The sequence below is a fragment of the Myiozetetes cayanensis genome, unplaced genomic scaffold, assembly GCF_022539395.1.
Source record: "Myiozetetes cayanensis isolate MyiCay16 unplaced genomic scaffold, myiCay2020 scf13, whole genome shotgun sequence".
NCBI lineage: Eukaryota > Metazoa > Chordata > Aves > Passeriformes > Tyrannidae > Myiozetetes > Myiozetetes cayanensis.
Genome location: NW_026086937.1, coordinates 14,555,595 through 14,569,956, shown reverse-complemented (window position 1 = coordinate 14,569,956; position 14,362 = coordinate 14,555,595). Strand labels below are relative to the sequence as shown.

General features: G+C 42.1%; 1 protein-coding gene across 1 annotated transcript; it reads left to right on the top strand.

The window, feature by feature from the left end:
- Positions 1–2,396: 2,396 nt before the first annotated feature.
- Positions 2,397–14,110, top strand: LOC126636200 (cytochrome P450 2J6-like). Its single transcript, XM_050308150.1, is given in 11 exon segments — positions 2,397–2,447; positions 2,449–2,568; positions 4,129–4,251; positions 4,253–4,292; positions 4,643–4,792; positions 8,908–9,068; positions 10,480–10,656; positions 11,259–11,400; positions 12,807–12,994; positions 13,239–13,380; positions 13,892–14,110. Coding segments are annotated over 11 exon segments (1,473 nt in total). The 3' UTR covers positions 14,071–14,110.
- The last annotated feature ends 252 nt before the right edge of the window (positions 14,111–14,362 follow it).

The window sequence follows — 14,362 nt, the reverse complement described above, 5'->3', positions numbered from 1 at the left end:
AAATTAGGAGGTTTGGTCAAAGACCTTGCACTACAGACCATAAGGAAAACCAAAATATGAAAGGAATAGCAGAGAACATCAGAATCAAACAATAATATGGGCAAGTGAAGGAGCGATGCACATGGTTGGTTCATTTGATGGCTACTGATCAGCCTGAACTTTCATTAGCCCCACCATCCTTGGATGTGAAAACCCTTTTTTTTATTTCTCTGTGTTTGCAAGAGGTTTTGTATGAAACCAGAATTGTGGGCAGAGATTTTTGTCACAGCAGCTGTGACCTACATTTTGCATCCCTTGAAGAAACACTGATTGACAGATTTATAGCTCAAATATAATGGAGTGATGTCATATAAGCTTGAAAATAAGAACAATTAAATCTCTGGGGTGGGGAATTAAAGGGATAAAGAGGATAAAGTGATAAAGAGGACAAATATAAAGTGATAAAGTGATAGAGAGGCACAGAAGTTTCAACATCTTTGTCACTTTTTAGGGAGGTACCAGCAAAACAAGATAAAGTGGATCTATCCTCTGCCTACACAGCAGCTGTCCAGAGACAAGGTTGCTGTGTAAATCAGAAGGGAAATGGTAACAGTAAGTGCGGTGCTGGTATTTTTTGTGGTGTCTCTGCTGCTTATACAGTTCCTGAAAGTGCAATGGATGCGAAGACGACTTCCTCCTGGACCAACTCCATACCCCTTCTTTGGAAACCTATTGCAGATGAACTTCAAAATTCACCATGAGCACCTTAAAAAAGTACGTATTTTCTGGCAATTAATAAATTGACTCATGGAAGGTGAGAACTGAATTCATCTCATCTTACCAGGCTTCCCTCTTGCCGGTCCTCCAGAACCATCTTGTGTGGGGAGGAAAGCAATTTGTATTCCCTTTAGCGTCTCTTCCAAAGCCTCGGCAAAGCTGTTTGGCAGCTGCCTTTTTAAAGCAAGCAGTTCACATCTAGGCTGCAAGGTACAGTCACCAGAATGTGGTTAATTTGTGTGGAAAAGTCAGAGTAAGTCTGGAGAGGCAGGGGAGATGCAGAGTAGCCAGCCAGGACCGTGCAGGGGCCAGATGGGACTGCAAGTGCCAGGGCAGGCAAGCCTCGGGGGCTGTGAGTGCCCTCTCTCAAGGAGCCTTTGGGAAATACCGAATTCAGAGTTGGCAGCAGTTTGAGATAGAGAAAGCACAACACCAGTGAAGGAACTATAAGTCATAGAAGCAGCCTCTGAAGTAAGTAACTCAGTTCTTCAGTTCGATGCCAGCTCTCAGTTCAATTGCTGGCCAGCAACATTGGGCAAATGTTCTCTCTGCCTCACTTCTGGGGTAAATCAACTTGCTTCACACCTCACAACTTTCATCTTTGGCTGTGCCAGCTCCATAAGTTTGGCATGTGAGCAGCAAGACCATCTAGGTGACTTCCCAGAATGCCACGTGCTCCTGTGTAAGTCAGATGAGCCGAGTCTAAGCTAGTGCTGTTCCTATGCAAGTGCCAAAGCTGTATTGTCTGGAATGTCCCACTTTGCAGAGCTGGATTTGCTGAGAGTGCTTGTGAAAGAAGCTCCAAGAGGTAGCTGTGCATGTTTACTCCTGCTGCAAGCAATTCAGTGGGATTAGCAGAGAGGCAGCTGGAGGAGGAGGAAGAAATGATGCTTTCTGCTTTGTCATGAAGACCGTGCAGCCCCACTTACCTGTGCAGCTGAACACAGAGTGTGGACACCTGGGTGTTACACCATTATAACCATCAAACTCCTGTTACCCAATGATGAAATTGAGTCTTTTTTGTTTTATGTGCCCCAGGCACAAAATTAGGAGGTTTGGTCAAAGACCTTGCACTACAGACCATAAGGAAAACCAAAATATGAAAGGAATAGCAGAGAACATCAGAATCAAACAATAATATGGGCAAGTGAAGGAGCGATGCACATGGTTGGTGCATTTGATGGCTACTGATCAGCCTGAACTTTCATTAGTCCCACCATCCTTGGGTGTGAAAACTCGTGGGAATTTTTTAAATTTCTCTGTTCTTGCAAGAGGTTTTGTATGAAACCAGAATTGCGGGCAGAGATTTTTTTCACAGCAGCTGTCATGGCACAAAGAAGTAAATAAGACAACTACATTTTGCATCCCTTGAAGAAACACTGATTGACAGATTTGTAGCTGCAATATAATGGAGCGATGTCATATACACTTGAAAATAATAACAATTAATTCTCTGGGGTGGAGAGTTAAAGTGATAAAGAGGATAAAGATAAAGGGATAAAGTGATAGAGAGGCACAGAAGTTTCAACATCTTTGTCACTTTTTAGGGGAGGTACCAGCAAAGCAAGATATAGTGGATCTATTCTCTGTCTACACAGCAGCTGTCCAGAGACAAGGTTGCTGTGTAAATCAGAAGGGAAATGGTAACAGTAAGTGCGGTGCTGGTATTTTTTGTGGTGTCTCTGCTGCTCTATACAGTTCCTGAAAGTGCAATGGATGCGAAGACGACTTCCTCCTGGACCAACTCCATACCCCTTCTTTGGAAACCTGTTGCAGATGAACTTCAAAATTCACCATGAGCACCTTAAAAAAGTACGTATTTTCTGGCAATTAATAAATTGACTCATAAGCTGAGGGAGAAGAAAATGTGTTTAACGTAGTCTTATTTTGAATGCTAGGGAGGGATTTGCTCTAAATTGCATAAATGTGAAAAGAGGTGGAGATGATTAAAATATCTGTTTCTTGGTATGAAAATTTGCACTTACAATGAAACATCCAACTCAAACCTTATGTGCTTATGAACAAAACCATACTGATGCAAATAGTCCTGCCTTACATGTAGGAAGAAGATACATTTTAAAGCAGAGTCTTTCATTCTCTGCAGCCTTTTGTATCTCTGTTGTTGCACTGTCAATTTCTAAGTATTCCATGAAATAGCTATGGAGGGCATATGTGTTTTCAGTATAGAAAGGATGAGGGTTTTTATACTTATGCAACAGATTTTTTGAAATATCTTAGAATCAATATTTTTTTGACATACAATTTGGTCAGATTTTCACAAGAGACTTCAGTCTGCTGAGCATGGCTGAGCTTTTAAGTGACTGAACTAATTCATTGTGTGCCTATGCTCAAGCCCTTTTCGAAATCCACTTGTAATGTGTAGCATTTCTAACGTTTGTATCATATTGTTTTATATTCCTCATACATATATATTAAATATTGAACATTTATATGCATAAGTAATAGCACCTCACTTTCCCTTTCTATTCTCAACCTTCCTTTTCCCTGGTTCTTCCACGTCTTGCAAGTTCTCTTGAGCTGCATATTTCGAGTCAAAGCAGTATTATTGTGCAACACAAAATAATAGCCAGTGCCTGTCTGCTGCCTCTTCTTCTATATCTGATCCTCCAAACCTGAGGAGTAGTTCATCCCAAGATTTCAAAAGACTTGAAGTAGTCCTAATAAAAATTAAATTACATGCAAATGCTCAAGCATGTGCACATGCATTTTTACTCAGCGTGCATACCTGTTCCCACTTGTTTGCTCCAAAGCAGCAAAATTTTGTACTCCTTTAGTCCGGAATTTCTTGGGCTGTTTTGGTAATACCCCACTCTTCCCAGCCTATTCTGCCTCAGAGACTTGCTACTTTTCTAATTCCTGATTCACCAGCCAGGGAAGGACTGTCCTGCCCACTTCCAGTGACTTCTGCATGCACAGCAGGTGAAGACAAGGCTGTCACAGCTGAGCTGGAAAGGGGAGGGTGATTCCTGCATCACTCACCCTCTTGGCTGCTTGTGCTACTCTTGATACACAGAGAGGAATCTGTAGATGCTTCGTGTCAAACTCATGAGCTAATGCTTTCTGGTAATAAATGGTGAAGATGTAAGAGACCATCTACAATGAGTTGGAATTGTAAGATGGGATAAAACAGCATTACAGACTTTGGCAATGTGTGCTGACATTTTAGAACCATCTTGATCTTTAGTAAGGGAGACTTCAGATAGAAACCTGACTTCAAACTGTATAATATGTAAGAACAGATTTGCTGCTCTCTTCTCAAGGTCAGTCACCCTTGGGGCATCTGGTTAATTTTCTTTGGTGTAAATGTACTGGTCCTCACCCATGTTGTTCTGATGCTGCTTTGTTCTTCAGATGGCCAAAAGTTATGGTAATATCTTCACGTTATGGGTTTCCAACAGTCCTGTAGTTGTCCTGCAAGGGTTTCAGGCAGTGAAGGAAGGTCTGACTGTCCATGCTGAAGATGTTGCTGGAAGGCCCACAGGAGGTTTCTATCACCTTTATGTCACATGGAAATGGTAATTATAATTCTCAGAATTTCTTTCATGTGTTGGTTCTAACCCTAGTTTTGGAAATTAATTTAGAAGCCTCAATGTCCTCAATTTACAGTGGGGAAAAAAGTCTATTATTCTCACCAGTTTTCTGAAACAGTTTTATTTCTGATTCTGTTGGAACAGTAATGGCACTATAGAAGTAATGTAAGAGTTTCTATACAGGAGATAGATGGCTAAACTGCAAGAAGAAAGGAAAGAGGAATGTTGGCAAAAAATTGAAAAAACAGAATAAAAGGGCATCTCCTTGGATGTATGAACAGTATCAATTCATTAATTTATAAGGTATTGACAACATTACTTCATTATGATCCTAGGTGTTATGTTCTCTAATGGCCATCTCTGGAAGCAGCAGAGGCGTTTTGGACTTGCAACAATGAGGAAAATGGGAGTAGGGAGGAAAAGCCAGGAGTATCGGCTACAAGAGGAGGCCTGTCATTTGGTGGAATATTTACAGAAAACCAATGGTATGTGACTTGGCGGGCAGGTCAGTCTGTGCAGTGGGTGATTTTGCTGAAGAATGGGTTAGCATTAGCTTTTCTAACTATTTGATTACAACAATGGATTTAAAGTGCATATGCAGAGCTGAGTCTCAAAGGTCTGTATCATGCGACCTGCAGGAGTGTGAAACCCCACAGCATGAGCTTAGAACTGGAATCTCCTGTCTGGTTCCATATACTGGTATATATGTACAGGATTCCTGTCTGGGCTTGGTTGCTCCTCGCGAACCAACTCAGGTGTGAGAGGGGTGGGACAGGCTCCTTAGCTGGTGCTCGAGAAGGTTATACAAGAGCCTGAAAGAGAGCTACTGGCTGATTTCTGCCTGGGCTTGGCTGCTCCTCGGGAACTGACTCAGGTGAGTCGGTTTTTCACATTTTTTTTACATATTTTTTCACATTTTTTCTCATATTTTTTTCACATATTTTTTCACATTTTTTCACATATTTTTTTCCCATTTTTTCACATTTTTTCACATTTTTTCACATTTTTTTCACATTTTTTCACATTTCAACGAAAGTCAGTAATGGGTTCTAAAAAAAGGAAAGTCGTCGCTCCTGTTACCACTAGGAGTGTGTTGACACAGACAGAACCCTCCAAGAAGGATGCAGCCATTCAGGTCTCTGGCTGCGCAGACTGTTTGACCCTGGCAGCAGTGCCAGAGGACATTGTGAGAGGCACCTCTGTGCGATGCGAGCAGGTGAATGATTTGCTGTGCATGGTAGCAGAGCTCAAGGAAGAGGTAGAGAGGCTGAGAAGCATTAGGGAAAGTGAAAGGGAAATGGACCGGTGGACCCCCAAGGAAGTCCAGCAGGAGATAGTGAGGCCCTGCTCCTCCTGCTGTCAGGCAGATGGAGCAAACTGAGTGGATGGGGGGGAATGGAAACAGGTCCCTGTTTGGAGAGGTAAAAGAACACCCTCTTGACCCCCATCACCTCCCTGGGTGCCCTTGAAGAACAGATATGAGACCTAGACTCAGAAAGTCAAGCAGAGGCCAGGCAAGAGGAAAATCTGTCTGCAGGTTGTACCCTGTCTACCAGCTGGGTTACAACTACAGCTATAAGAAAAAAAAGAAGGGTAGTTGTAGTAGGTGACTCGCTTCTGAGGGGAACTGAGGGCCCTATATGTCAACCAGACCCATCCCACAGGGAGGTTTGCTGTCTTCCTGGAGCCAGGGTAGGGACATTGGTAAGAGACTTGTGGAGCTAATTGGAACCTCAGATTACTATCCACTGTTGGTAATCCAGGCTGGTAGTGATATATTAATAGAAGAAGTGCCAGGGCAATCCAAAAGGATTTCAAGGCACTGGGTAGATCAGTTCATGGGACAGACGCACAGGTAGTATTTGCCTCAGTTCCTGTACTTGCTGGAATGAATGAGGAGATGAATGAGGAGAAGAGTAGGAAAGCCTACCTTATCAATAGGTGGCTAAAGGATTGGTACCACTGTCAAAATTTTGGTTTTTTTGACCATGGGGCAAACTCCATAGTACCCAGTCTTCTTAAATCAGATGGGCTTTATGTATCTAGGAGGGGCAAAAGGACTGTAGCTCATAAGTTAGCGGGGCTCATCAGGAGGGCTTTAAACCAGGTTTGAAGGGGGAAGAGATTGAATCCAGGCTCTCCAAAGAGAAGCCCAAGGATGAAAAGCCAGAATTAAGAGTAAAATCAGTAGCCCAGCTGAAGTGCACACTAATGTATGCAGCATGGGCAACAAGCAGGAGGAGCTGGAAGCCATCATGCAGCAGGAAAACTACGACATATTCGCCATCACAGAAACGTGGTGGGATGACTCGCATGACTGGAGTGCTGCCATGGATGGCTACAAGCTCTTCAGAAAGGATAGGCAGGGTAGGAAAGATTGAAGGGGTGGCTCCTAGGGTGATGAAGGAGCTGGCAGAAGAGCTTGCCAAGCCGCACTCCATCATTTACCAACAGTCCTGGCTCTCTGGGGAGGTCCCAGATGATTGGAAGTTGGGGAATGCCACACCAATCTACAAAAAGGGATGCAAGGAGGACCTGGGAAACTACAGGCCTGTCAGCCTGACCTCAGTGCCTGGCAGGGTTATGGAGCAGATCATCCTGAGTGCGATCACACAGCACCTACAGGATGGACAAGGGATCAGAGCAGCCAGCACAGGTTTAGGAGGGGTAGGTCCTGTCTGACCAACCTGATCTCCTTTTGTGATCAGGTGACCCGCCTGGTAATGAGGGGAAGGCTGTGGATGTGTCTATCTGGACTTCAGCAAAGCCTTTCAGGCTGTCTCCCATAATATACTCCTGAAAAAACTGCAGCCCATGGCTTGGACAGGGCACTCTGTGCTGGGTTAAGAACTGGCTGGAGGGCCGGGCCCAGAGAGTGCTGGTGAACGGGGCTGCATCCAGCTGGTGACCGGTCACTAGTGATGTCCCCCAGGGATCAGTGCTGGGCCCAGTCCTGTTTAACATCTTTACCGATGATTTAGATGACGGGATTGAGTCCATCATCAGTAAATTTGCAGATGACACCAAGTTGTGAGGGAGTGTCAACGTGCTGGAAGGCAGGAGGGCTCTGCAGAGGGGCTGGATAGGCTGGAGAGTTGGGCTGATTCCAACAGGATGAAGTTCAACAAGGCCAAGTGCTGGGTCCTGCCCTTTGGCCACAACAACCCCTGCAGCGCTACAGGCTGGGCACAGAGTGGCTGGAGAGCAGCCAGGCAGAAAGGGATCCGGGGGTGCTGATTGACAGGAAGCTGAACATGAGCCAGCAGTGTGCCCAGGTGGCCAAGAAGGCCAATGGCATCCTGGCCTGCATCAGGAACAGTGTGGCAGGAGGATGAGGAAAGTGATCCTTCCCCTGTACTCAGCACTGGTGAGGCCACACCTTGAGCATTGTGTTCAGCTCTGGGCCCCTCAGGTCAGGAAGGATATTGAGGTGCTGGAGCGGGTCCAGAGAAGAGCAACCAGGCTGGTGAAGGGACTCGAGCACAAGTCCTGTGAGGAGAGGCTGAGGGAGCTGGGGTTGTTTAGTCTGGAGAAGAGGAGGCTCAGGGGTGATCTCAGCACTCTCTACAACTCCCTGAAAAGGAGGTTGTAGCCAGGTGGGGGTCAGTCCCTTCTCCCAGGCAATCAGCAGTAGGACAAGAAGGCATGGGCTTAAGCTCTGTCAGGGGAGGTTTAGTTTGGATGTTAGAAAGAAGTTCTTTACAGAGGCAGTGATCAGGCATTGGAATGGCCTGCCCAGAGGTGGTGGATTCTCTATCCCTGGAGGTTTTTAAGATGAGGCTGGATGTGGCACTGAGTGCCATGATCTGGTAATCACAGTGGGGTTGGATTGAGGGTTGGACTTGATGATCTCGGAGGTCTCTTCCAACCCAGTTAATTCTATGATTCTATGATTCTATGATATATGTACTGGTGCCTATCTGTCAGTACTACTACTTCTGAGTCAGCTTTACATTACTCATGGCAACAGCATCAGGGTAACAGCAAACAGGAACAAAATCAGTGTCACAACACCCCAGATCCCCTTGCAGAAAAGGAAAACAAAGCCTAAAATATGAAAGGCTTTGATCAAGGCTGCACGACCCTGTGCTCTGCTCTGGTAACTGCACTGGAAAAAGCTCAAGTCCCATGGCTTGTGGTGAAGCTTCTCAGTAAGACAGGGAGTTTGTTCAGGTTGTGCTGCTGAATAACAGGGTGAGTCCATAGGTAGGAGGCTCAAATATTCTATCCTATGAACAAAGAATAGAAGGTGGTTCTTAATTCTTCGGAGTATTTAATGTCTCAGCTGACCATTTTGGTACCCTGGTTATTGCCAAACATGAGATCTACTGATGCCAAGGTTCAGTGCAATCTGGGCATTTTTGTAATTATTGCTACTAATTCCATTCTCACCAGCAGTGTTGCCTTTTTTTAACCATCAGTGTGTTTTAGGTTTCTGAAGTTACTTTTTGGCTCAGACCTCTTACCAACAAAGTACGATTTGCCCTCCAGTGAACTAATTATGTCAGAGATGTTTACAAAATGTTATCAGTTCTCCTGTCAGTGGGAAAAGCAGGAAGAGTTAAGTGTTAATAGTGACTGCAGTTCATTGTGTTTACAGGAAAACCTCTGGACCCGACTATGCCTGTTGTTCATACTGTCGCAAATGTGATTTGTTCTATGATTTTTGGACATCGCTTCTCCACAGAGGATGAAAATTTCCACCACTTGATTGAATCCATTGACACCATAATAGCATTTGTGAACAGCATCTCTTTTCATGTGAGGAAAATTAGTTTTGTTTGTTTGTTTGATTGATTTCTGTAGATAGACAATGAAAAAGGCAACTTGATTGTTACTTCTATAACTAGTGCACCTGGAATTGCTGGAGGACGCATCAGAACAGTACTTGCAGATGCCTCGTTCACAACTGGTTTCAAATGCTTATGTTTCATCCTAGGACAGACATTTCCTGTGTCTGGGGGACAGGGATGGAAACACAAAGGTTTGTTACATGTCTGGGAGACGTACAAAGGACTTGCTTGCATAAGCACTACCTGTACAACTGTGGTGTTTGAAACAATCCCTGAAACTCAGTAGTAAAATACATTTCCAAACACCTGAAAAGCTCAGAAATAGACTTATCTTAATTTCTGTCTGACAAAGTGGCTTTCTTCATTCTGGTATGATATGGCTGTCAACTAATGTCAAGAGTAATATGGGTCTTTACTACTTCCTTCACTACTGCTAACTAACTTCATGGAAACTGAAGTAGAGCAAGTGTTTTGTGCAAAGGTAACATGCCATGAAATTGTCTCATGGTAGTTTTCCCCTATAGCTTTTGGCAGCAACACCTGTCCCATCTCTGCACGTCCTTACCAGAATTCAGTGGTTTGGTCCACTGGAGAGAAACATTCATTCTTGTTCTTGTGTGCAGCTGTGACTGCAGCTGCCAAAGCAGTGGCACAGATGGGCTGGAACAGGGGCAGTTTTATCATGAACCGTTTATGAATGGAAACCACAGTACTGTGTATAGTCAAAAAGACAATTTAGCCATGTATGAGGCAGCTGCTTCTGCAGAACTTGCTGGAACTCGTATTGCTTTTTCATGGTCTTGCATGATTATTTCTTATCTGCTGAGATTTGGTTTTGTAACAGTATAAGGACAAGAGTATGAGTATGTTTAGAACAATGAATAAGCAGGAGGGAATCCACACAGCTCAGTGTTTCCACACCATTAAATTGTTTTACATATCACATGGGTGTGATATATTTGCTTCTATCTACAAAAAGGCACATCTGAGTAAAATCTTCATGCATTCAGTATTCTGCCATGAGAAAATAAAGACAGATTTGGATAGTGGAGCCATTCAAAGAATTGGGGTACAGAGGAATTTAGTTTGTTTTTTGTACATCACACTTGTATAATCTTATAGTGTACATATATGTAACGAATATCATGTTATAGTATAAAACTGAGAGAAATTCTGCTCAAGAGAAAAATGGGATTTAGAAAGGCTTTAATAAAACATGGGATGGGCACAATCCTTTCAATCTAATGGGGAAGATTCAGTCATCAGTCTTTCATTTGCTTTTTCCCACTATGCAGAAGCCTGTATAGGATTGAAATTTAGTTTGCTAAATACCACATATTTATAGGTAATATCACATATCTAAACTATCTATTTTATAGGTATATGAAATATTTCCCTGGCTTGCAAGACATTTCCTAGCACCATTTAAAAAGGCTAAGTCCAGCTTAGATTTTGTGAAAGCTCTTTTAGCAAAGGAAGTTGAAAGCCACAAAGAAAAAAGAAAACCAGATGAAAATCAAGATTTCATCGATTACTATTTGGCTGAGATAGATAAAGTGAGTATCTCTGAACTCCTCTCACACTCCACTAACAACAAGCGATTGTAAGTCTTCCTTTCATTATAATGATATCTAATACAAATATAGAAGTATACCATTTCTCCATAGAAAATCTTATACGTAGATGAATGAAAAAGCCTGACAGTAAGTGATGGTAGCAGGCGGAGGAAGTAATAAAGTAAGTTAATTTTCAGGTAGATAATAGCAAAGATCTGCATATGGTTAAGTTACAACTAGAAATGACAGTTATGTTGAGGTTTGCAGCAGGAGTCGAAAGTATGTCTGGTAGTAATTGTGCCCTGGCTGAAGAATAAGATGTGTATATGGATAAGATAAATTGACAAGTGTATTGGAGAATACTGGAAAATGGTTTCCTTACATGCAGAATATTTTATTTTCTAACCATTTTGTGGTTGTTTTGTGTGGTTTGGTTTGGTTTGGTTTGGTTTGGTTTTCTTGGTTTCTTTGTGCATGCTTGTTTTTTTCGTTTGTGGGGGAAGGGAGGTGGGGATTTTTTGGGTAGCATCAGTAAATATTCCTGTGAGGTGGATTAGTTCTTTTTTGTGTGCCATAACTTTCTTTTCAATTCATATCTGCAGACTAAAGGAGATGCTGATGCTACTTATGATGAAGAAAATTTGATTCAGGCTATTTTTGACCTCTTTATAGCAGGTACAGAAACTACAGCCACCACTTTATGCTGGGCATTGCTCTTTATGGTGGTTTATCCTGACGTTCAAGGTAAGCACATCCAAAGAGGTCTCCAACTCGTTAGCAATTATACAAGTATAAGTCAGGTGAACTGAATGTATCTGTTTCTGGATGTACCCTTTCTAATATACAGGCCAGTCATTTCAGGTTTTGTTTTCCAGAGATCTAGACAGAATGCAAGACGAGCTTAATTTAATTAGATGGAGGAGTTTAGTCTCAGATGAGAGAAACTGTTCCATTGCCTCTCCACAGACAAGAACGATTAGACTTTCACTGAGGACAAGGTGGTGTCTTCAGGTCATCCTTTTAAATCTGTGCCTGCTCTTCTTTGGTTTGCTCCTTACTTCTTGCAGCAGAAAGAACTAAAATACAGTGCAATGTTTCTAATATATGTGGTTATTGCATTGAGCTTTGAACTTCAAACACAGATATCTATATATAAATAGATATTATAATATATTGGGGCGAGTATCTTGAAAATGTGTGCTTTTAATAATGATATTCAGAGAAGAAAGATACAGGTTGGCAGTGTAAAAGGAGTGAAAAGGTAGAGTCAGAATGTATGGGATAGAAAGGATTAGAAGGTATATGAATCGCTTCAACAGCCTCACATTTGAGAGTTTAAGCTTGGGATCAGGCACAGCAGGGGCCTAGTAAGTAGAAAATGGTGGAATTGTAAAGGAGAAAGAATCTCCAATATCTGTTACCTAACACTGCTTCAAAAGACCCCAAATTTGAGACTGGATTGCACGTGCTGAATTTTCACATGATCTTTCACCCTCTGAGGATATATTAAAACATTCTTAAGTTTCCTTGAGCGATTCAAATTGCAATTACAAAGGCTGTAGTATTAACAGAATATTAATCAGAAATTGTCATTTCAGCTCATATTAAAAGTAAAAAAGAAAAGAATTCCTTGAGAAAAATTAATTTAATTAATTAACTAATTGTGTGAGTGCTTCCAAAGGCATGTAATTACAGAATAGCAGTTAGGCCACCTGTAATGTCAAGCAATATCTATGTGCTTCTGAGTGAAGAAGAAGCCTTGACCAATTAGTAAACTGCTCTCCTAATACACAAGTAATATTTTTTCCAGTTGACTTGCTGCTTGTAAAAATAAATATTAATAAAAATATTTTTAGAAATTACCTCAGAGCAGTAAACGGAACAGGAAGCTACATATTCTTATAGAATGACTTGATCTGCTTACTGTTCTTTATAAAGTATTATTTGGGTATGACACCTATAAAGAACCTACCTCAATGTCAAATTTTACTCAGGTCATCTGTATGGGAAGTTGAAGGCATTCTTTCTTACAAAATATCTTTTTCGTCTTGTTGGATGCCATTGTGACTGTAAAAAGCAATAGGAAAAATTACAAATGCAGAGTTTATAAATTGTTTGTTGTATATTTAAAGCTGAATATTCCTCCTTAGAGAAAGTTCAGAAGGAGCTGGATGCTGTCCTTGGTTGTTCCCATGTATTTTGCTATGAGGACAGAAAGAAGTTGCCCTATACCAATGCTGTAGTTCATGAGATCCAGCGATACAGCAATATAGTCTTAATTGCACTTCCCAGAGAGAGTGTGAAGGACACGGAGCTGCTGGGATATCATGTTCCAAAGGTACAAATGTGCTGTGTATTTGAATATCTTTGATTTAAGTCCATGAAATGATTTCAGAAAGGCTTTTGAGGGTTATCCTGATTAGGGACATGAACTCTTGTATCCTGTGCATCCTAGCAGTGTCCCTAAGCTATGATTGTCTCTATGGGTGGTCTTTCACAAGGAAAGGTGCACTTTGTCCTAAATATTAGTAGAGTCTAAGGTCATAATTTCTGTTGGTACCACTGCTCCTTTTTTTTTCTAGAACACCATAATTGTGGCAAATATCGATTCTGTTCTGTCTGATCCTGGAAAATGGGAGACACCTGATCAGTTCAACCCAGGCCACTTTCTGGATAAAGATGGAAACTTTGTGAACAGAGAAGCATTCTTACCGTTCTCAATAGGTATGTGCACTGAACAGGGATTTATTTACTCCTTGCGATAACAACTCAAGATCCATTCATTCCCAAAATAAATCAAAAGGCACCCACAAAAGAGTGTACACACACATTGCACTGCTCTAAAGATCTCCAAGAAGGGAGAGGTCTGACTGTATGCAGAAAAGATAGGAAGAGAGGGAATGACACATGGGAAAGTTTTTCCTGGGAGACAGAGCCAGCTTTTCTTGGAGAAGAGATCCAGTTATCAAAGTAGTAGCAGGAAAATCCATGGAGCTAGGAAGAGTGTAAATGGAAACTATGTCACCCTGGTAATCATTTCTCTAATGGCTTCCTGCCTGCTGTAAATATAGACCAAAACTTCCTGTGGAAAGACGAGCAGCCTTTCAGTTCTGAATCATGAAATGACAAAGTTAAGAGGAAAGGACAAGGTCTGCAGAAAACAAGCAAAGGAGCAGATTAGGGAGGGAGGTATGATAGAAATGCTTTGGCTGATTGCTTTTGTGTCTCTTCACAGGGCAGCGTGTGTGCATGGGGGAGCTGTTGGCAAGGATGGAGCTCTTTATTGTCTTTTCCACCCTGCTACAGGCATTCACATTCACCCTTCCAGAAGGCGTGAAGGAAGTAAACACCAAGTTTGTTTTTGGGGGCACGATGAAGCCACATCCCTACCAGCTCTGTGCCATTCCTCGGTAGGAAATGGCCGATGCAGAGAAGAGTTATTCTGTAAGATTGCTTCTGTATGTGAATTCCTTTTTCCATGTCTTCAGATTTTGCTTTCCTCTTCGTTTGGTTAATCGCTACCCTGGAAGATGCTTTTCAGATAGTTGCATCCTGAGGGTTATAATTACAAAGAGTTCCTATTTTGTTCTTTTTTTCTGTTTGGAAAATCTTGTTAAATTTCTCCTGATGTGTAACAAATAAAAAGATGAAGGGAAGAATTAGAATTGGTCCTTATTTATTACCATCTGGAAAGAGGATTTACAGG